A 24,403-nucleotide genomic window follows, 5' to 3' on the forward strand; every position below is an offset into this window, starting at 1 on the left:
CCCCACAAGAGCTGCAGTTTTGGAAATGCTCTGACCCAGTCGTCTAGCCATCACAATTTGGCCCTCGTCAAACTTGCTCAAATCCTCACGCTCGCCCATTTTTTCTGCTTCTAACATCAACTTTGAGGATAAAATGTTCACTTGCTGCCTAATATATCCCCCCCACTAACAGGTGCCGTGATGAAGAGTTAATCAGTGTTATTCACTTCACCTGTCAGTGCTCATAATGTTATGCCTGGTTGGTGTATCTTTACATACAGTAGGGGCTGTTTAAGACCACTAGTAAAAATTGTTTTATTTTGTTTTGAAATCATATATATAGTCAACATGACAGTTTAGGTGAAAAGTTAAATCTTCAAAATGTACCAGACATTTTAAATTTCTTATCTGCTATGACCAAATGTATTAGCTTAAAAAAGCTTCAAATGATGGATGAATGGATATATGATAGTTAAAGTCGTCTGAGCGTGTGCTTTAATGAAACAGATAAGATGAAAGGAAATCTCTCTCTCATACAAACACACACACAAACACACACAAACACACACACAAACACACACTAAAAAAGAAGATAGGAATATAGCCAGAATGTATTGGGACAAGGGTGGCATGGTGGCTCAGTGTGTAGCACTGTTGCCTCACAGCAAGAAGGTCCTGGGTTTGAGTGGGTTTCCGCCGGGAGCTCCGGTTTCCTCCCACAGTCCAAAAACATGCAGTCAAGTTAATTGGAGACACTGAATTGCCCTGTAGGTGAATGGGTGTATGTGTGTGTGTGTCTGCCCTGCGATGGACTGGCACCCCGTCCAGGGTGTTTCTGTGTGCCTAGCGCCCCCCCCCCCCGACCCTAATTGGATAAGCGGTTAAGGCGGATAAGTGAGTGAGTGAGTGAATGTATTTGGACTGTCTTAATAAAAGTCTCCATAAAAAATCGTAAAAAGCTTGCCCACAATGACGGCTCTGAATTGCTGCCAGTTTGCTGAAAATGAAAGTAAAAAACTCCCTTTTTTGACAGAAAGCCAGTGTGACTGCAGGAAGAACCTGCCATTTACTGAAAGCGTTATTGAACTGAACCGTTATGCACAGTGTAATGCTTATGGTGTGACTTCTCTACCTGCATCAGTGCTTCAGAGGTCGTACACTATAGAGACCACACAGCTGTGTGTTTTTCCACCTCGTTTTCAGCCACTTCGTTTTCATCATCACTATTTTTGCATCCCTACACCATGGCGTAATCCCGCCTCACTAAAGAAAGAGGAAGGCATGAGGAGAGCTCACAGCTCGACAGACTCAACAGCTTCAGGGTTCGTCTATTTAAAACTCCCATGCAGAACGGTCCTGTCACAGAGCAGGTAGAGCTCCAGCACTAGATTGCAGTCTGCAGACCATTTCCTCCTCAGTGTGACCAAACATAGGAAGTGGACAGTCAGAAAACCAAGCCTCTTAACCTAAACAGACTGTGGCGTTTTTGCTGTAGGTCCATCTGGATTCAGTCACGCTCCCCAGCATAGAGGGTCAGCGTATTATTGTGCATGTAAACACAGCCATCATTACGTAAAGGTATCTGTGGCTGACGTCCATGCACCAAATGAATTCCAAACCACCACGCTTAACAGTGCATGTGAGGAAAAAATCAATAAAACTAAAAAATAGAACCACACAGGGGACTTTTCACCACTTAAGCTCCATCAGCAGTCCGCTACAGAGTGTAATGGACAGACTGGTGCTGCTCATGATGGATCTCCTCCAAGAGTAAATCTTCTCTCATCAGGCAAAGGAGTTTTATTTGCTGTGGCTTCACTTCCACAGACACTTTCAACCACAAACTCATGTCACAATTATCATCAACCGGACCTCCTCGGTCTCGTTTTCACTATCTATAAAAAACATGCTGTTCAGTAGCCCAGACGTGAACACTGCTGTCTGAGGAAAAGCACATTATTAGCTTTTTTACTGCCTCCTGATTTCATAACTCAGCCATTCAGCCACGGATAGAACGCCAAAGAAAACTTCATCTGCCTCCCCCTCAGGGATCAAATACTTAATGTTCTGAAGATTTTCAAGCTCCGTGTCTGAGGTCAGTCCTGATTTCAGATATCAGGATGCTATTTTCATCAATCGCACTGATGGAACACAGTGTGTGTTTGTCACTGTGATGTACTGTGTATGAGATTGTGTCTCAATACACACCGGAGTAAGACCAGATCATCAGTTTTGGCTATAAAGTAAAGTGTGTGAGGATTTATAGAAGAAATAGCAGAATAATAGAAAAGATCTGAGCACAGAAAGGAGCAGAATAAACATAATATGAAGTGCATGCAAAACAGCTTAGGAGTCTATGAGTGCAGAATTTATATGAATGCCCCACAAAACTTGCAGACCCACTTGGCAAGTACGTACATCTGACCAAATCTGGACAGCACATCAGCATTGTTACCAGCAACAGAAAGTGAATCAGATCACCGATCAGCCATAACATTGAAACCACCTCCTTGTTTCTACACTCACTGTCCATTTTATCAGCTCCACTTACCATATCGAAACACTTTGTAGTTCTACAATTACTGACTGTAGTCCATCTAATTCTCTGCATGCTTTGTTAGCCCCCTTACATACTGTTCTTCAATGGTCAGGACCTCCACAGGACCACTACAGAGTAGGTATTATTTGGGAGGTAGATCATTCTCAGCACTGCAGTGACACTGACATGGTGGTGGTGTGTTAGTGTGTGTTGTGCTGGTATGAGTGGATCAGACACAGCAGTGCTGATGGAGTTTTTAAACACCTCACTGTCACTGCTGGACTGAGAATAGTCCACCAACCAAAGATATCCAGCCAACAGCACCCCGTGGGCAGCGTCCTGTGACAAAGGTCTGAAAGACGACCAACTCAAACAGCATCAATAGATGAGCGATCGTCTCTGACTTTACATCTACAAGGTGGACCAACTAGGTAGGAGTGTCCAAATTAGTGGACAGTGAGTGGACATAATAATATAGTAGTTCACCCCACTGTAAGTGGGCTAGGTGACCTAAAGACATCGTTGAGGTATGGGAGGTTAAACAGGGTGTATACTTTTTACCACTGCCACAGCAACATCTGCTGTCTGGTCGATCCTTAGAAAAATAATGCATTCAAATGTGCCCAGAGCCGAGATTCTGAGCTCACGGTTTCGAATCTCGGCTCTGATACCAGTTGACTGGGTGCCCTCTAGCAGGCACAGTTGTCTAATGCCTGCAGCAGACAAAAATTGGCTTCCAGTCTGCTGTGTGAAAAAGACCGGACTAAGAGGTGGGGTTATGAACGCTGTGTAAGGACCTTGGTTGCCCGAGGTGCCTGTACAGAAAGTGGAGGAGCACAAGAAGCAGACCTTACACACAAATGCCCCAAAGTATGGGAGAATAAGAAGGGATTGGTGGACTGCACACATGTCAGACGGAGTGTGACAGGCAAATATACACCCTCATTGGATGCCGTCTGGGTCCCCAGCAGCGGATTGGCTACACTAATTTAAGGATAAAATGGGGTAAAATGCATAAAATATGTTTTAGTAAAGTAGGAGGCATTCAAGAAAACTCCAAAACAACATTCAGCTAATTCTAACCAAACAAACATAGCAAGCATACCTAACCCAAATAGGGCATCAAGTCTGTAGCGCAGGAACAGTGTAGGTACTGGCAACAGCAACAAATACAGAAATGTGGCAGGTTCTTTCTCCAGCTTACTTTCCAGTCTGGTAAATTTTTGAGTTGGCATTGCTTTGTGGGAAGCCAGTGGTAGAAAATATAGACTGATGGCTTCATATCAGGATAAAAACCCTCCAGGGAACTTTAACTATAAGAAGCAGTACGAAAACAATGTGATATTAAAGCTATAAAAAATAAAAAAGACAGGAAAGATTTGCATCATGTCTCAGGCACCAACTAAATAAGCCTCTGTGTTAGCTGATTTGTACTAATGGAACATTTCAGTTAGATAATTATGCTTCTCTCTGGTGCTGTTAGCTTCGTTACCATCATAGATCTGCATTCTCCCACAAATCAGCAGCACCCACACTCATATTAAAATGAGTCATACCAGATTGATGCAAACCTGAGAAGTAATGTACACTAGATTTGGGCATCTGACCATGAACATCATATTTTAAAAACAAATGGTATTAGAACAGAGTGACCTCTGTGTCACTCTGTAATCTTTTTATCAAACAACAGTCATCCTATTGAAAATGCTTCTCATAAGACTTTGAAGTATGTCTGTGGGAATTTGTGCCCATTTAGTCAAAATAGCATTTGTATGGATGGACACCTGGTCAGGAAAGCCTCAGCTGATGTTCTAGTTTATTCCAAAGCTGGTCAGTGGGACTGAGGTCAGGGTTCTGTGCAGGTCACTAGAGTTTCTTTAAACCAAGATTTTCTTCATGTGTTTATAGATCTTGCTTTGTATGCTATGGCACAAGCAGCACAGTCATACTGAAACAGAAAAGGGCCTTCCCTAAACTCACTCACTCTTACTCAGTTTCTTAACCGCTTATCCAATTAGGGGGTTGTTGGAGCCCATCCCAGCTTTTCAATGGGCGCAAGGCACACAGTAACCCCCTGGACGGGGCGCCAGTCCATCGCAGGGCAGACACATACACACACACACACACACCTGTAGGGCAATTCAGTGTCTTCAATCAGCCTGACTGCATGTTTTTGGACTGTGGGAGAAAACCGGAGCTCCCGGAGGAAACCCACGCACACACAGGGAGAACATGCAAACTCCACACAGAAAGGACCCAGACTGCCCCGCCTGGGGATTGAACCCAGGACCTTCTTGTTGTAAGGTGACAGTGCTACCCACCGAGCCACCGAGCCACCGTGCCACCGTGCCACCCTCCTTTTCTCAACTGTTGCTTCAAAGTTGAAAGAACATACGAGGGTGTTTCAAAATGTTTCCACACTTTTTTTAAAATCTCTTTTTATAAAGAATTTCAAAAACAAATGAAATCACTTTTCTACATCGTCACCTTCTAGATGCATTTTTCCAGCGTCGTACCAACTTTTTCAAGCCATCAGCAAAGAATGTTTTTGATTGAGCTTGTAGCCACTGATGCAGTGCTGCTTTCACATCATCATCACATGAAAATCTTCTTCCTCTTAAAGCTTCTTTGAGCGTCCAAAAAGGTGGAGATCAGATGGCGCTAAATCCGGACTGTAAGCGTCTTTCAGTGTCTCAGACACGACCAATTACTACTCCTCCCACCCTCACCGTTTCCAACCAAAATATAAAAGTGCTGAAACTTTTTGAAGATCCCTCATAATTTCCAATATATAATTGATTAATTACACTTATTAACAACAGTTGTGGCTGAAGTACATAAAATCAATATTTACACGGTGTCCCAAAACTTTTGTCCATATTGTGTTTTTCACTACCTAATTGGATTCTGTGTTAGGAATAGATGGCAGTCAGTGGTTGAATTTCAAATGTGACACAGGGGATTTTTAGCCGAGAGCCAGTGAGGAAAATATGAAGAGTGAGAGCTCAGTGTGGGCTGCCAATGGAAAGTGCAATATTTAAAGTCTGCTTCCCGTTGTATCGTCTCCGCTTTGTTTTTCACACGTGTTACAACCGTTATTGTGATGGTTTTAGCTTTGAATCCCACCTCTCCCTTTTCTCCCACATCTGCTATTGATAGAACCAGCGACAGTGATGAAGAGCTCGGCTTAGTCATGAGTTAAATGTGGACGTTGATTTGCTTGCCTCTCGCTTATTTCCACAGGCTTATCCGCTGAGTTCTCTGACCAAGAAACAACCTACAGTGCTGATAATTTGTGGACTGGAGCAGAACGGCGCCATCGGCCTGGTGTGCGCCCGTCACCTGCGCATATTTGTGAGTGTTTATGACAAACTGAAATATAAAAAAAGCACCACTGGTGAGAAGTGGAATAAAAGTGGGGGTGTCTAGAGAAGTCAAGATCTCAGGTGAAAATGAAAAAGTACATGAGTAGTGCATTACTCATCATACAGGACTACAATTCTTTTACATTTAGGGCATTTAGCTGTTTTATGCAAAGTGACCTAAAATAATGAGTAAAGGGGTTAAGGGAGTTGCTCAGGGGGCCAAGAGTGGCAACTTTGCAGTAGTGGGGCTTGAACCAGTAAACTCAATAATGGTCAATGGTCAATAATGGTCAATAATCCAGTCTAATTAACAAATCCGATTTCTATTTTAAATTACAAACAGGATGTGAAAAGAGACTTTTAAGACTTTAAGCCTCCTGGTGGTTTATGGGCCAAATGTGTTTTTACCATTGTTAGTAACAATAATATTGATTAAACTAATTAATGGGCACACAGACATGATTGGCTATGTCTAAGGGTGGGCAGGTTGAAGAGATTCCTTACTGCAGGTGCAATTGCAGCCACTGCTGGCTGGTTGAATGTGTCTGCATGAAGGTGGGGAGTAATAGGGATCAGTGTGTGATTCCGTACACAATACTGATCCCTGTGTGAACCCCTCTTGTGCAGGTGAAAAGGAGTAGTTGGCTACTGCACATACAGTGTATCACAAAAGTGAGTACACCCCTCACATTTCTGCAGATATTGAAGTATATCTTTTCATGGGACAACACTGACAAAACGACACTTTGACACAATGAAAAGTAGTCTGTGTGCAGCTTATATAACAGTGTAAATTTATTCTTCCCTCAAAATAACTCAATATACAGCCATTAATGTCTAAACCACCGGCAACAAAAGTGAGTACACCCCTTAGTGAAAGTTCCTGAAGTGTCAATATTTTGTGTGGCCACCATTATTTCCCAGAACTGCCTTAACTCTCCTGGGCATGGAGTTTACCAGAGCTTCACAGGTTGCCACTGGAATGCTTTTCCACTCCTCCATGACGACATCACGGAGCTGGCGGATATTCGAGACTTTGCACTCCTTCACCTTCCGCTTGAGGATGCCCCAAAGATGTTCTATTGGGTTTAGGTCTGGAGACATGCTTGGCCAGTCCATCACCTTTACCCTCAGCCTCTTCAATAAAGCAGTGGTCGTCTTAGAGGTGTGTTTGGGGTCATTATCATGCTGGAACACTGCCCTGCGACCCAGTTTCCGGAGGGAGGGGATCATGCTCTGCTTCAGTATTTCACAGTACATATTGGAGTTCATGTGTCCCTCAATGAAATGTAACTCCCCAACACCTGCTGCACCCATGCAGCCCCAGACCATGGCATTCCCACCACCATGCTTGACTGTAGGCATGACACACTTATCTTTGTACTCCTCACCTGATTGCCGCCACACATGCTTGAGACCATCTGAACCAAACAAATTAATCTTGGTCTCATCAGACCATAGGACATGGTTCCAGTAATCCATGTCCTTTGTTGACATGTCTTCAGCAAACTGTTTGCGGGCTTTCTTGTGTAGAGACTTCAGAAGAGGCTTCCTTCTGGGGTGACAGCCATGCAGACCAATTTGATGTAGTGTGCGGCGTATGGTCTGAGCACTGACAGGCTGACCCCCCACCTTTTCCATCTCTGCAGCAATGCTGACAGCACTCCTGCGCCTATCTTTCAAAGACAGCAGTTGGATGTGACGCTGAGCACGTGCACTCAGCTTCTTTGGACGACCAACGTGAGGTCTATTCTGAGTGGACCCTGCTCTTTTAAAACGCTGGATGATCTTGGCCACTGTGCTGCAGCTCAGTTTCAGGGTGTTGGCAATCTTCTTGTAGCCTTGGCCATCTTCATGTAGCGCAACAATTTGTCTTTTAAGATCCTCAGAGAGTTCTTTGCCATGAGGTGCCATGTTGGAACTTTCAGTGACCAGTATGAGAGAGTGTGGGAGCTGTACTACTAAATTGAACACACCTGCTCCCTATGCACACCTGAGACCTAGTAACACTAACAAATCACATGACATTTTGGAGGGAAAATGACAAGCAGTGCTCAATTTGGACATTTAGGGGTGTAGTCTCTTAGGGGTGTACTCACTTTTGTTGCCGGTGGTTTAGACATTAATGGCTGTATATTGAGTTATTTTGAGGGAAGAATAAATTTACACTGTTATATAAGCTGCACACAGACTACTTTTCATTGTGTCAAAGTGTCATTTTGTCAGTGTTGTCCCATGAAAAGATATACTTAAATATCTGCAGAAATGTGAGGGGTGTACTCACTTTTGTGATACACTGTATGACGACAGAAAGTGTTAGGTATGGCCCTTCTCGGTCAGGGTCAGGCTCTGCCGAAGTAGAAGAAAGATATAACTTGGCAGATCTATACGACCAGATTGGGAGATAAAGGGTAAAATGCATAAATAAAATAATAAAAATTAGTTAATTAATCATAGCTAGGCTTGAATATGAATCTCACTCGTCTTGAAGCTTATCATCAAAGTCAGGCAGTCCTCAGGTTTCCTACAGGGACACTATGCCACAATGTAATTAAAAAGTTTTGAAACATACCAGTCTAGACAAATAGTTCAGGACTCTACCGAACCAAAGTGAGAGCCATTATTTCCAAATAGCGGAAGTGGTGACTTTATTCCAAGTCATAGCCAGTCTGCTAAAACTTTTTCATCACCAGCAACACATGCAGAAAGACACAAAAGATCCCAGATCATAAGAGGAATTGCAGATGTCTGTAGACTAGTTCCATCCCTTCAGTCCAGTTCTAGAGATGATCAATACCAAGGCACATTAAAGCTATGCTGGCAGCTTGTGGTAGACCTTACAAGAGCAATTTCCATTTTTTTTAACTAGTCACCTTTCTTTTTTTCTATTTATTTATACATGTTCTCCCATTTTTCTCCCGATTTAGCATAGTCAATTTGTCTTCCGCTGCTGGGGGATCCCTGATTGCATTCGAGGAGGGTATATTGCTGCTCAAGCCTCCTCCGACCCGTGCGCGTTTAAAGACGCCACCCTCATAATCCGGTCATCCCACCAAGCATCCCACCAAGCAGACACTGTGTCCAATTATTGTCTGCTGCAGGCACTGCCAATTGTGCCCGCTAGATGGCGCCCAGCCAACTGGTGGCAGAGCCAAGATTCGAACCGAGGTGTTCTGAATCTTAGTGCTGGTGTGCTAGCGGAATATCCCGCTGCGCCACCTGGGCGCTCACCTTTCTCTTTTACATAACCAGCACACCTAGCCTGTGTGTTTGTGTGTGTATATATTTTTTATGTTTATCTAGTTTTTAGGATAACGACCAAGTAGATAAATTTTTAAAAATATTTTATTTATGCATTTTCTCCCCTTTTTCTCCCTTTTAGCGCGTCCAATTGCCCGATTGCGTCATGCTTCCTCTCCACCAATGCCAATCCCCACTCTGATTGGGGAGAACGAAGCTAACCCACGCCCCCTCCGACACGTGGGCAGCATGCCGTATGAATCTTGTCACCTACACTTTGACGAGTGCAGTGCAGCTTAGCACTGTGTACGGAGAGACACACCCTGAGAGCACTCTTTTCTCATCTCTGTGCAGGCGCCATCAATCAGCCAGCAATCAGTTGTAATTGCACCATTCATGAGAGAGAGTCCCGCCCATATCTGAAAAACAGGCCAATCGTTGTTCATGTGGCCACTCAGCCTTAGCCAGCAGGGCAGAGCTGAGATTCGATACGATGTATTCGAGATTCAGCTCTGGTTCCAGCGTGTGTTTTTATCGCTGCGCCACCCGAGAGGCCAAATAGAAAGCGTTTTTGTTCATAACACACATAATAACTTTGCATTTGGTACTTATAAATACATTAAGTAACATAACTAATGTTAGCAGTCGACATTTAAATACTGTGGAATATTATTGAGTCTACACTGAATACAGAGCAGTGGGACCAGGCCAAATGTAACAAAGTAAAAACGTTCTTAGCTATTAATGTTTTTTTGTACTTAGGTAAATGAAATAAAAGAAACAACACATTACCACTGAGCCTTGACAGGAATGTACACTTAGATTTGTCATCTCCTACAGTTCATCAGTTATGGTTTATTGCACAGTCTTTCACCTCCATGAGAAAACTGAGATTTCAGGCTCTGCTTTAGAAAATAACGCTCCTATATAACTTCACCATATGTGTTAGAGATGACAAATTTATAGAGCGTCGATGTTCAGCCACTGGAAAATATTGATGTAATCTGTTAAAGTGATCCTACTCCTGTTAAGAGCCGTGGTTTGACTACAGACTGGAGAGAGTGGTTCTGTCTACAAACAACCTTCCTGGAATGAATAAAACACACTGATAAGCTCTCATGCAACAGAAAACACACATTAGCATCAGTGCATGTCTAAAAATTCCAGGTTTTTGGGTTGTGCCTTAGAAGGGTGGTGGATAAAATGACAGAAATGACACATGACTGACACTGAAATGTCTAAATCACAGTTGGAAACACGGCCTCAAAGGTCAGGTTGATCACACTTAACAGCATGTATGAGCTAGAAAGAGCTCTAACAATTTAAATCAATCTATGAAACATATAGCAAGGTCCTGAATTTCAGGTGCACCAGGTCTCAAAATTCATCATATTTTATGTCACTTCGGACAGCGATTGCGAAGACGCCACTTTACAAGACAGTTGCTAAGTGCTTTAAAAGTACATTGCATGGTATGTCATTCAGAAAAACTACATCTTGTGTGAGGACGACAAAACTTGGACCCTTATGTGATGGAAAAATGCTTGGATGATGCCAACGAATGCATTCAACCCACAAGATCTGCTGCCAACTCTAAAATACACTGGAAGAGTCATAACGGAACAGGCAGCATCTGGTGGAAAGCATGAGGTCCAGTGATTGCTTTGCATGATCACATAACACAACAAATATGAGACAAGCATTCCAAGGAGGATTAAAGTTGTTTTGGAGGTAAAGGGTACACTGGCTTCTTATTAGGTCCTATGTATTAATACTGGTACTTTGTCCTTATCGTGTACACTTTTTTGCCAAATATATTTGGACACTTGACCATAAGCTGGTTGGACATCACCTCTGTATTATGATCCTCAGTAATTTTCTCAGAAGACTGCTGTTATATAATTTAATAATTAGATGGAGGCTAATACTTTTGTCCATATAGTGTATATTTTGCTTACTCTGTGGCAGCATTACAGCTGAGTGTGACAGAATCATGTGAAATTTGAGGCGTAAACGTCTTCTGCAGTAAAAGCCAATAAAAGCCTTCACTCTTCACTCTAGCTTTTCACTAGATTTTGGAGTGTTTTGTTGGAATTTGTGCCCATTTAATCAAAAGGCACTTAAGCATGAGACCTGGATTGTAATCAAAGCTTCAATTAAACCCAAATGTGTTTGGTAGAGTTAATTTTATAAAATCTTTTACACTTGCTTGCAACTGGAGCAGCTCAAACACCTGTACTCAATAACTAGGAGGGGTGTCTATATGATTTGGACATATAGCGTCTATAAGAACACTCTGAAAAATTAATTTGTATCTCAGTGTAATTTGGTGCATTAGAATTAGAATTTTGTGAATCCTTAGAAATGACAATTATTAACCCATTAAATGGGACATGTGGTTGTGTGTGGGGGGGCGGGGGGCTGCACCACTTGAACTCTATATTCATGCAAGATAGAACTATACCCCTGGTACTAGGGTTTGGAAACCTATGCCAGCATATGGCAACATATGGCGAGCATGCAAAACCTCTGACAGACAGTGACCAGGGGCCAGACTCGAACCCAGGTCCACAGGGGCCATATTACATGTCCTCAGACCCTCAGGACCTATGTGCTGGATAAACATAGTCTGCCAAAAGTAGTTCCACAAAACAGTTCTTTTATGTGTTTATTAACCATTGAACACCTACATTCCTATCAATAAATATATGAATGTAAATCTATATTTAATATAGAGTACATTTACATCATTTAGCAGATGTTTTTTATCCGACTTAAGCGACTTACACAATGAGCGGAACACGATGAGCGATTGAGGGTTAAGGGCCTTGCTCAGGGACCCAACAGTGGCAACTTGGTGGTGGCGGGGCTTGAACCGGCAACCTTCTGTTTACTAGTCCAGTACCTTAACCACTGAGCTATCACTGGCCTAGAGTATAGTAATATATAAAGGTAAATTAATAAATATATTATATCCAATCTCCTCTAGCAGCAATAATGTTACCTGTAGCTACTAATAAAACTTACAGCCTTCTTTGAGGTCTAAACTATGATGTGGCCATCCCAAAACACACGTTCTCTAGGTGATACCAATTGCCTCATAAATATTTCATTATGATGCAATGTACAGTATTTACTTGCGTCATAGTAAGATGGAACTGTTCATTTAAAGGCTGGAAAAATCTACATAAATACATGTCTGGAACTATTATAAGACTGGGGCTTTCCTAAAGGATCCTGCCAACTGTCAATCAGCCCAGCTGTCGTAAAGCGAATGCCAGCCGTCAGACTCTGATCAGACTCTGACATGCCTCATGTTCCGGTCTGGGTATGTTGTACCTACATGGCTTTGTCTCCTTGTTCCTCAACCACACAGACCATTCCGATAATTCTTCATGCAGTTTGTTTGCAATTGATACTGAACAGAGTCACAGAGCCAGTGAGAGAGTGCAGACAGTTTAGCTTCCCATCAGGGTCCCATCGGAAACATGGCAATGCAGATGGGAAGTGATGTCAGCAGTCCAAGAGAGAACCACATACATCTAAGAATCCCTGTTATACAGGGTTCATTCAGTGGTGCCATCTGCTGCTCCAGACATTCAACATCAGCTCATCTTATGCTACCGTTAACCAAATACAAAGAGTGAACACAACAGCAAGGTCCAGGATTTTTTAATTAATGCATTTTTAATAATGATTGTTTTTTTTTAATTTATATAATTTAAAGTACAATGCTTTTCTGTATTCAGTTATTAATAGTAACACCATATCTGGAGAATACGGACAACTGATGTATCACTGTACCTTAAAACAATTACTTTTAATACAAATATTTGTATTTTAAGCATTGGGTGGGTGTGTGGGTGTGTGTGGGTGTGTGTGGGTGTGGGTGTGTGGGTGGGTGGGTGTGTGGGTGGGTGTGTGGGTGGGTGGGTGGATGGGTGGATGGTTGGTTGGGTGGGTGGATGGTTGGTTGGGTGGGTGGATGGTTGGTTGGGTGGGTGGATGGTTGGTTGGTTGGTTGGGTGGGTGGGTGGGTGGGTGGGTGGCTGTGTCTGAACTGGTGAAAAATGAACTTATTTTATGTTTCTAAAGTATAAAGTGTCCTATACTTTATACTTTAGAGTGGAGTTTTCATGTTCTCCCCGTGTCTGCGTGGGTAAGTGGAGTTTTCATGTTCTCCCCGTGTCTGCGTGGGTTTCCTCCCACAGTCCAAAGACATGCAAGTGAAATGGATTGAAAATTGTCCATGACTGTGTTTGACATTAGACTTGTGAACTGATTAATCTTCTTTAAGGAATAACTACCTGTTCTGTCATGAATGTAACCACAGTGTGTTAAATATAACGTTAAAATCCCAATAAATAAATAAATACATTTACCTTATAAGTAAAAATCACAAAATCATTTTTTTGAAGTTTTGAGCTCTAATTTTTGAACATTTTAGTATAATAATAATTTCTCTTGCCGTTTTTGGATAGTTTTCTGTTTAATTTAAAATGGCTACTAATATTATTTCCTGTTTGTGAAATAAAACATTAGGATTTATTTATGCAGTTTCAGGGAAGGATTTAAAGGGTTGTTTTATTAGTAATAAGTAATAATTAGTAATAAGTAATAATAAATACTGGCATTGGATAATGCCTCAAAAATAAGTAACTTTAAATAAAATTAACAGCCAAATAAAAAAAAAAACCTGCTACATTTTTTAAATAAAAATGGGTTAAATTAACATATATAAGGGTATTTTTACTTTAGCTGAATAACCAAATGCAAATGCATGTAAAGCCTAACTTTTAATCTGTATTTGAGGACTACAGTGATTTTCACTTCACTGCTAATAAAAACCAAACAGAAACTAACGTGACCAGTTTTCGCCTCACATTCCTCCCAGCACGTGAAGGGAACAAAGAGTCCAGTGAAAACAAGCTGTGTTTATGAAGGCAGGGCATCTCTAGTCTCCTCTATGTGTGGTCGAATAAATCTGTGTTTCCATTTTTAACCGTTTTCTCAGAGTTCAGGCCCAAAAGATTCTGATCTCTGTAGTACTGCGGACACTGTGTTCTCTCACTGCTGCCTCAATCCTGATTATCTCACTTTCTCTGTTTCTGTAGGAGTACGAACCCACCATCTTTTATCCCAAACGCTCTTCTGATGGCTTAAACCAGGACTTTACCACTCAGTGTGAGAAGATGGATATTCCTTACCTTTCTTATCTGCCAACTGAGGTAGGCAGCGTGTAATGAACAGAACTGCCTGTAGCGGCTGAAGGGAGGCCGACTGCCAGCATTTATTTCTGATCCTCATTTGTACATGTCTGCTTGTGCTGTGTAGGTTCAGCTTATAAATGATGCCTATAATTTGGTGATTGATGCCATCCTGGGCCCAGAAACAGACCTGAAAGATGTGAAGGAGCCTTATTTGGCAATACTGGGCAGTCTCAAACAGGTGAAGATCCCAATCGTCAGTGTGGATGTGCCATCAGGTATCTTCTCACTAACAGCTTTTTTAAATAAAACACCTACAAAATCAACCTACAGGGAACCATCAGGCAGCAGACAAGATAATGTTTAAACTGCAAACAGAAACGCTCAGCTGAGTTCTATTAAATTGCGTGATGTGTGACATTTTAAAGGAAAAGGAGGCACCTGACCCAGAAAATGACTAAAACTACACTGAAAAAAATGATTTAAGGCTGTTGTTGATTTTACTCATGTTTCTTTCATTACAGTTACTTAACATATTCGTGTAAGTGTGTAAAACTTGATTTAATTAAGTTGAGTTAATGAAATACAGCTGAATCACCGATTTACTTAATAAATTCATTTTCGGTCAATGCAATATTTCTGAGTTATCTCAACGTGCGTCTACTTTCTTCATCCGGGACATTCGAGGCTGTCTGAACTTTTTCCACTTCAGCAGCGCCATTTTTCCTCTTCAGAAATCAATCCGGTGAGTATTTAGTTTTATCATTTTGTTACATTTTGAGCTGTAATAGCTGTTTTATTCAAAATATTTCATGTGTATTTTCAAAATATATTATATTTTCAAAATTTAGTTTCATGTGATGTCGGTCTTTTTGGTAAGTGATTCTGGTAATTTTAAATGAATAACAGCATTACGTTTTTAGTTTGGACTTAGTTTTCGATATAAAACTTCATTTTAAACCATTTCAGTCGCGTCTTAAGTCCTGTTGTAACATTGTGTAATTTAAATTTAAACCGTAGGTCCAGTTATAACTGAAAAAGAGAAGGTGTTTAAATTTAAAATAATAAAACACGTACATGCAACAATTAGATAATATTCCGTTTGGTGAACATGATTTAATCACGTAGACTACATATTATGGTGAATACTTAATGTAGACATTTATTTCACGATGGTTTAAATAATTACATTGAAAAGTGAAATCAATGTAATTGCGTTTGGACACAACCGGAACTAAATATGTTTGAAGACGCCGGTCAGTGTCATTCTGCACTCCGGAGCAGAAAGTGGCGGTACTGCACAGATTAACTGGATTTTAACTTTCGTCAAATAAGTCGTTTACCGGCAGAACTGTGAATGATTAGGTGGCGACACGTTGTCATCAACACTAATCGAAAAAGTAAGTCAAATTAATTTATGTTCGTGTTCGAGTAGGCAACATTCCCACTAGTATAACCAACATTAACATTCGCTGGTTAAATATGAACGTTTCTTAGATGAGAACAGTGCTTCAGTGTAGGCCTACTCGCAGCTAAACCGTCAATCAGCATTATAACGGGAAAAAATCCCATATTTTATAAACGGCTGTATGGTAATATTGTGGCTCTGTACTTTATGCATCGTTTTGAGGATTTTGCTTACAAAAATATTACACAATTAGCCTATAATATAAGTCTAAGTTTTGTTTAAATATTGCCGTTATGTCCAACATTGTAAGCTATTACAGAAAATAAGTCTGTTGCATCTTTGTTTGTGGTCTTTTAATTAACTGAGGGCATGTACTGAGTTGATTATTGATTAAAATATCTTTTCTTAGGTTCCTCATTCTTTTCGCAACGCACACGCACTAAAAGGCATTGTTCTGGTAAGTACAGTGTATCACAAAAGTGAGTACACTTCTCACATTTCTGCAAATATTTCATTATATCTTTTTATGGGACAACACTATAGACATGAAACTTGGATATAACTTAGAGTAGTCAGTGTACAACTTGTATAGCAGTGTAGATTTACTGTCTTCTGAAAATAACTCAACACACAGCCATTAATGTCTAAATAGCTGCAACATAAGTGAGTACACCCCACAGTGAACATGTCCAAATTGTGCCCAAAGTGTCAATATTTTGTGTGACCACCATTATTATCCAGCACTGCCTTAACCCTCCTGGGCATGGAATTCACCAGAGCTGCACTGGTTGCTACTGGAATCCTCTTCCACTCCTCCATGATGACATCACGGAGCTGGTGGATGTTAGACACCTTGAACTCCTCCACCTTCCACTTGAGGATGCGCCACAGGTGCTCAATTGGGTTTAGTCCATCACCTTTACCTTCAGCTTCCTCAGCAAGGCAGTTGTCATCTTGGAGGTTGTGTTTTGGGGTCGTTATCCTGTTGGAAAACTGCCATGAGGCCCAGTTTTCGAAGGGAGGGGATCATGCTCTGTTTCAGAATGTCACAGTACATGTTGGAATTCATGTTTCCCTCAATGAACTGCAGCTCCCCAGTGCCAGCAACACTCATGCAGCCCAAGACCATGATGCTACCACCACCATACTTGACTGTAGGCAAGATACAGTTGTCTTGGTACTTCTCACCAGGGCGCCACCACACATGCTGGACACCATCTGAGCCAAACAAGTTTATCTTGGTCTCGTCAGACCACAGGGCATTCCAGTAATCCATGTTCTTGGACTGCTTGTCTTCAGCAAACTGTTTGCTGGCTTTCTTGTGCGTCAGCTTCCTTCTGGGATGACGACCATGCAGACCGAGTTGATGCAGTGTGCGGCGTATGGTCTGAGCACTGACAGGCTGACCTCCCACGTCTTCAACCTCTGCAGCAATGCTGGCAGCACTCATGTGTCTATTTTTTAAAGCCAACCTCTGGATATGACGCCGAACACGTGGACTCAACTTCCTTGGTCGACCCTGGCGAAGCCTGTTCCGAGTGGAACCTGTCCTGGAAAACCGCTGTATGACCTTGGCCACCATGCTGTAGCTCAGTTTCAGGGTGTTAGCAATCTTCTTATAGCCCAGGCCATCTTTGTGGAGAGCAACAATTCTATTTCTCACATCCTCAGAGAGTTCTTTGCCATGAGGTGCCATGTTGAATATCCAGTGGCCAGTATGAGAGAATTGTACCCAAAACACCAAATTTAACAGCCCTGCTCCCCATTTACACCTGGGACCTTGACACATGACACCAGGGAGGGACAACGACACATTTGGGCACAATTTGGACATGTTCACTGTGGGGTGTACTCACTTATGTTGCCAGCTATTTAGACATTAATGGCTGTGTGTTGAGTTATTTTCAGAAGACAGTAAATCTACACTGCTATACAAGTTGTACACTGACTACTCTAAATTATATCCAAGTTTCATGTCTATAGTGTTGTCCCATGAAAAGATATAATGAAATATTTGCAGAAATGTGAGGGGTGTACTCACTTTTGTGATACACTGTACATATACTGTATATATATATATATATATATATATATATATACAGTGTATCACAAAAGTGAGTACACCCCTCACATTTCTGCAAATATTTCATTATATCTTTTCATGGGCCATCACTATAGACATGAAACTTGGATATAACTTAGAGTAGTCAGTGTACAGCTTGTATAGCAGTGTAGATTTACTGTCTTCTGAAAATAACTCAACACACAGCCATTAATGTCTAAATAGCTGCAACATAAGTGAGTACACCCCACAGTGAACATGTCCAAATTGTGCCCATATGTGTCATTGTCCCTCCCTGGTGTCATGTGTCAAGGTCCCAGGTGTAAATGGGGAGCAGGGCTGTTAAATTTGGTGTTTTGGGTACAATTCTCTCATACTGGCCACTGGATATTCAACATGGCACCTCATGGCAAAGAACTCTCTGAGGATGTGAGAAATAGAATTGTTGCTCTCCACAAAGATGGCCTGGGCTATAAGAAGATTGCTAACACCCTGAAACTGAGCTACAGCATGGTGGCCAAGGTCATACAGCGGTTTTCCAGGACAGGTTCCACTCGGAACAGGCTTCGCCAGGGTCGACCAAAGAAGTTGAGTCCACGTGTTCGGCGTCATATCCAGAGGTTGGCTTTAAAAAATAGACACATGAGTGCTGCCAGCATTGCTGCAGAGGTTGAAGACGTGGGAGGTCAGCCTGTCAGTGCTCAGACCATACGCCGCACACTGCATCAACTCGGTCTGCATGGTCGTCATCCCAGAAGGAAGCTGACGCACAAGAAAGCCAGCAAACAGTTTGCTGAAGACAAGCAGTCCAAGAACATGGATTACTGGAATGCCCTGTTGTCTGACGAGACCAAGATAAACTTGTTTGGCTCAGATGGTGTCCAGCATGTGTGGCGGCGCCCTGGTGAGAAGTACCAAGACAACTGTATCTTGCCTACAGTCAAGCATGGTGGTGGTAGCATCATGGTCTTGGGCTGCATGAGTGTTGCTGGCACTGGGGAGCTGCAGTTCATTGAGGGAAACATGAATTTCAACATGTACTGTGACATTCTGAAACAGAGCATGATCCCCTCCCTTCGAAAACTGGGCCTCATGGCAGTTTTCCAACAGGATAACGACCCCAAACACAACCTCCAAGATGACAACTGCCTTGCTGAGGAAGCTGAAGGTGAAGGTGATGGACTAAACCCAATTGAGCACCTGTGGCACATCCTCAAGTGGAAGGTGGAGGAGTTCAAGGTGTCTAACATCCACCAGCTCCGTGATGTCATCATGGAGGAGTGGAAGAGGATTCCAGTAGCAACCTGTGCAGCTCTGGTGAATTCCATGCCCAGGAGGGTTAAGGCAGTGCTGGATAATAATGGTGGTCACACAAAATATTGACACTTTGGGCACAATTTGGACATGTTCACTGTGGGGTGTACTCACTTATGTTGCCAGCTATTTAGACATTAATGGCTGTGTGTTGAGTTATTTTCAGAAGACAGTAAATCTACACTGCTATACAAGTTGTACACTGACTACTCTAACTTATATCCAAGTTTCATGTCTATAGTGTTGTCCCATGAAAAGATATAATGAAATATTTGCAGAAATGTGAGGGGTGTACTCACTTTTGTGATACACTGTATATATATATATATATATATATATATATATATATATATATATATACATATACATACATATATATATATATATATATATATATACATATACATATACATACATATATATATTTGCACACTGCCATTCCAAACAAGACTTTAACAAACACCTGAAATCAATAATAGTAATAATAACTCATTTAGTTGTTTTGAGTTAGTCTAGTTAGTGTTACTTTTTAGTGACAGTTGATGTGGAGGTTATAGCAGATTTCCATAATATATTATGAGGTGCAGTCATTTTGTGTATATTTTTATATATTGTGTGTGTTTGGGGCACATTGGAGGTTTAATTATGTGCCTACTGATTATTTTGGTGTTTGTTACAGGGTTTAGTGGTGGGAATGTGGCGTTGCAAGGGGTGCACAGAAACTGTTTCAAGTAGGTCTCTTAGAGGGCTGGTGAACTCCTTGATACTTATCCACTACAAGATTGGATCAGCTTGCATGTTGACTTTGAAAAGGCACATTGATATAAAAGGTGAGCTAAGAAAGTAAATGTGCTGTTTATCTCAGATAATTAGTTATACATTAAAATACTTATGCTAACCTACTCTTTTTTATTATTCTTTTTCATGGAGTCTGCAGGTCATTAACATTATAGGTATGTATTAGGACTTGTCGTTGTGTCTAATTTATAAGTTATTATAATTTATTAATTTAATTTTAAAAAATTGACACTGATCTCTGCTATTCACCAGATATGCAGTACTGACCTCTTCACTTGTGGTTTAATTTGGGAAAAGGTGATTTGGCCAAATATCAGCCTGAAATGTAGTTAACATTTTGTATTAATGCTTTTTAAGGGATTTAAATATTATTTTTGTTGTCCTGAATTTATTTTTTTTGTTTTTGTGCAGAGTTAACAGCTTTGAAGATGGTGACTTCTTTAATCCCTAAGGTTATCTTGCCTGATGCCAGCGCTCAGAGGTTAACTCTCTCCCAAGGACTCCCTGCATCTATTGATCTTATGGTGTGGACTTGCTGAAAGGTTTAGACTTTAGTACCTGGATTCCATGTTTGGAAATGAGTTTTTTTTTTTTTACCTTATCTCAATTTCAGAAGCAGAGGACTATGCAGTAAGATTATGAAAGTTCTGTAGTTAGTGGTTTCCTCTGTAAGTGACTCTTCTTCCCTGTCAGCTGGTTCTGATACAGAGATAATGTCATCAAGTGACTGTTCAAGTGCACTATCTACTTGACCTGCTGTTTTTCATGCGCCTAAATTGTCATAAACTATCTAACTACCATACAAAGCTGAGAAAACTGTTATTTTTTTTATTAGCATTCTCCACAACTTTATCTGATTTGGGGTTGTATATGCAGACTTGCATGCACCTTCTTGTTTCTAGACTCATTGTCCATTTTATCAGCTCCACTTAACATATAGAAGCACTTTGTAGTTCTACAATTACTGACTGTAGTCCATCTGTTTCACTACATGCCTTTTTAGCCTCCTTTCACCCTGTTCTTCAATAGTCAAGACCCCCACAGAGCAGGTATTATTTGGGTGGTGGATCATTCTCAGCACTTCAGTGACTGACATGGTGGTGGTGTGTTATTGTGTGTTGTGCTTGTATGAGTGAATCAGACACAGCAGCACTAATGGGGTTTTTAAACACTTCACTGTCACTGCTGGACTGATAATTGTCCACCAACCAAAAACATCCAGACAACAGCGCCCTGTGGGCAGCATCCTGTGACCACTGATGAAGGTCTAGAAGATGACCGACTCAAACAGCAGCAATAGATGAGCGCTTGTCTCTGACTTTACATCTACAAGGTGGACCGACTAGGTAGGAGTGTCTAATAAGAGTGGACAGTAAGTGGACACTGTGTTTAAAAACTCCAGCAGCACTGCTGTATCTGATACACTCATAACAACACAACACACAATAACACACCACCACCATGTCAGTGTCACTGCAGTGCTGAGAATGATCCACCACCCAAATAATACCTGCTCTGTGGTGGTCCTGACCATTGAAGAACAGGGTGAAAGGAGGCTAAAAAGGCATGTAGTGAAACAGATGGACTACAGTCAGTAATTGTAGAACTACAAAGTGCTTCTATATGTTAAGTGGAGCTGATAAAATGGACAGTGAGTGTAGAAACAAGGTGGGTGGGTTTAATGGTATGTCTGATCAGTGTATAGAAGTACATATGTAGTTTATACTGTTAAAATGTTGTTTTCAGCACTTTGAGGTTGGATGTACACTCTAGCTCTAATAAAAAATGCATAACAAATGCACTTGGATTATGTATGAGTACCATGTATTGCATTTATTTAGTGTGAAAATGGTCAGTGCAAGTCTTATGTGTATTGTGAATACATTGCACTTTTCTTTTTTTAAACCACTATGGTGGTTTGCATGTGTTTGAATAATCTGTTGCTTAAACAGGGTTTACAGTATTAAATAGTATTTTTATAGTATAGTATATATTTAAAAGTTAAATCAGTTTATAGGATCTAAAATGAGTCTGTTGGCAAAATTTTGTTCTCTGTGAAGCTTTAAAAAAAAAAAAAAACTCACTAAAGCAATTTTAGTACAGAATTCTGACTCTGCCTTTTCTTTGTCATATGTTTCCATTCATGGTTTTGTATTTGCGTACAACTAACATATGGATGTTTGTGATTTATTTAAATGAAGCAATTTCAATAGGTCCTTAGTACCACTGTAAGATCTGAACAGTTAACTTGCTTAATTAAAATTAACTCAAATTCCACAATAAAAATATAGCTGCTGTTACAGTTAAAATCATGTACCCTTAACATGATAAAATTGATATAATGTTATTTGATGAAATTGATTAACATTACATTATTAAATTGATTTAACATTACCTGATGAAATTGATTTAACATTACCTGATTAAATTGATTAAACATTACCTGATTAAATTGATTAACATTACCTGATTAAATTGATTAACATTACATGATTAAATTGATTAACATTACATGATTAAATTGATTTAACATAACACAATACATTTATTTAACAGTAATGAGAATTTCTGTTTTGTATCAACATGATTCAATTTACTAGTTTGAATGTGAATGAAATATTTTACCTTGACAAGAAAAAATAATATCAGTTGGCCACAATTTGATCATGTGGGACCGATGTACACATTAAAATTAAGTAAATTCAATGGATTTTTTTTTTCAGTGTATGTGGACATGCCCTCTAATTACTGAAGTCAGGTGTTCTTCACATCCATTGCTTAAAGGTGTAATAAATCAACTGTACCTGTTTCTGCATGACTGTGCTCCCTGTGCATAAAGAGTTTGTGGTGGAGGAACTCCAGTAGCCTGCACAGCACCCTAATCTCAGACCCATTTTGCTTTGAAGTAAAATGAAGTACCGGATGTGACCTCACAATTATTGTTTTGGCTGATTGAGCATAAATATAATATAATATTCCAGAATAAAAATGTTCCTATGACAAGGGGTAACAATGTCAAGTAAAATGTTGTAAGATCAACAGCTCAGACACCAACTCACAGAAGTGAGACAGTCCATTGTTGAAAATGTCTGTTGGCTGCAACTCTAACTACAGAGTTCCAAACTGCCTTAGCAACATCATGACATCTTTATAAGGCTGTCCAACAGATGAAGCAACCTGACTGAATGAATAGTGCCAACAGTAAAATTCAGTGGTGGAGGGGAATTATTGGTTTGGGGTGGGTATCTTAATTCCAGTAAAGAGAAATCTTAAAACTACAAGTCTAAGGAAGGTCTCCTGTTGTCGTAAGATACAAAAAATAGATTAAATGTGGAAGAACTGAAATCTCTGCTTCATTGTGACAGTTTTCATACTAATTGGAACACAGACTGTGAGCAAGGCATCACTGTCTAACACTAATGCCAGCATGCAATATTAATGCATGTGGTTTCAAAATGACATAAGCTCATATGAGTGTGGTGAAGGTATCAGTTTTTTTTAAATAAATGCCGTTTCTTTCTCCAGGTTGGGAAGTAGATGAGGCAAATAAAGATGGGATTAATCCAGATGTTCTCATCTCTTTGATGGTTCCCAAAAAGTGTGCCAGCAGTTTCTCGGGAAAGCACTTTCTAGCTGGACGTTTTCTTCCATACGACATGCAGAAAAAATATGAACTCAATCTGCCTGAATTTTCAGGAACCGATTGCTTTATAGAACTGTAACGTTTTGGATGCGTATAATGATATATACATTTAAATATTTTGTACTTTCCAGGTTGTTGTTGGATGTTGTTTAGCATTTTGTGCACAAAGACTGTTGTGGTTGCTGAATATGATGCACATGCCGTGTGTAGATACTGTGTGTAGCGTCTATCTGGTTTGCTTGAAGAATACAATATTATTTTATGTATTTTTATTTATATATTTATGCAATTTTACATTATAGAGGAATGACTGTTGCACTCTTAATTCAACACAGATTTGACTGTTTATTTAATTTATGATAATAGTTTAATGTTCTTTAGCTTTTTATTAATAAAGCTGGTACAGTGTTTTAGGCCCTAATTAAATTAGTTGTAGTTATTTTATTTGTACATTAATGAGAAACCCATGTGTTTATTTAATATATTTCAGTGTATTTATTCACTTTAACTTTGACTTTGTTTTTATAAACATGCACAAAAACATGTATTTAACAGCATAACAAAATGACAGGTTTAAAAAATATTAAATTAAAAGTTCATTCTGCAAATTAGAAAAATCCCTGCAACTGGTTTCATTAGAAACTCAACCTGTGGGTTGGGAGGATTTTTATGTAATGAGAAGCAATTATGGTGAAAGTAAATAAGATTAGGCTAATAAGAAACACCCGCATTAAAGGGATTAAAAGGAAATGAAAAGTTCATGAAACAACAGAAGTTCCCAGACAGATGTGCCACATAACAGCTTACTATGTGCTCCCAGACTGATGATAAAGAGGGTAGGAGAGAAG

At 40.4% G+C, this 24,403-nt stretch overlaps 1 protein-coding gene across 1 annotated transcript in view; it reads left to right on the forward strand.

The window, feature by feature from the left end:
• Positions 1 to 23,963, forward strand: part of yjefn3 (YjeF N-terminal domain containing 3) — a 52,942-nt gene extending 28,979 nt beyond the window's left edge. The window contains exons 3-6 of the mRNA XM_063012908.1: positions 5,762 to 5,872; positions 14,238 to 14,351; positions 14,458 to 14,608; positions 23,438 to 23,963. Of these exons, the coding sequence (XP_062868978.1) occupies positions 5,762 to 5,872; positions 14,238 to 14,351; positions 14,458 to 14,608; positions 23,438 to 23,634 (573 nt within the window). The 3' untranslated portion in view covers positions 23,635 to 23,963. The remainder of the gene's footprint in view (positions 1 to 5,761; positions 5,873 to 14,237; positions 14,352 to 14,457; positions 14,609 to 23,437) is intronic.
• The last annotated feature ends 440 nt before the right edge of the window (positions 23,964 to 24,403 follow it).

The sequence above is a fragment of the Trichomycterus rosablanca genome, chromosome 17, assembly GCF_030014385.1.
Source record: "Trichomycterus rosablanca isolate fTriRos1 chromosome 17, fTriRos1.hap1, whole genome shotgun sequence".
NCBI classification, from domain to species: Eukaryota; Metazoa; Chordata; class Actinopteri; order Siluriformes; family Trichomycteridae; genus Trichomycterus; species Trichomycterus rosablanca.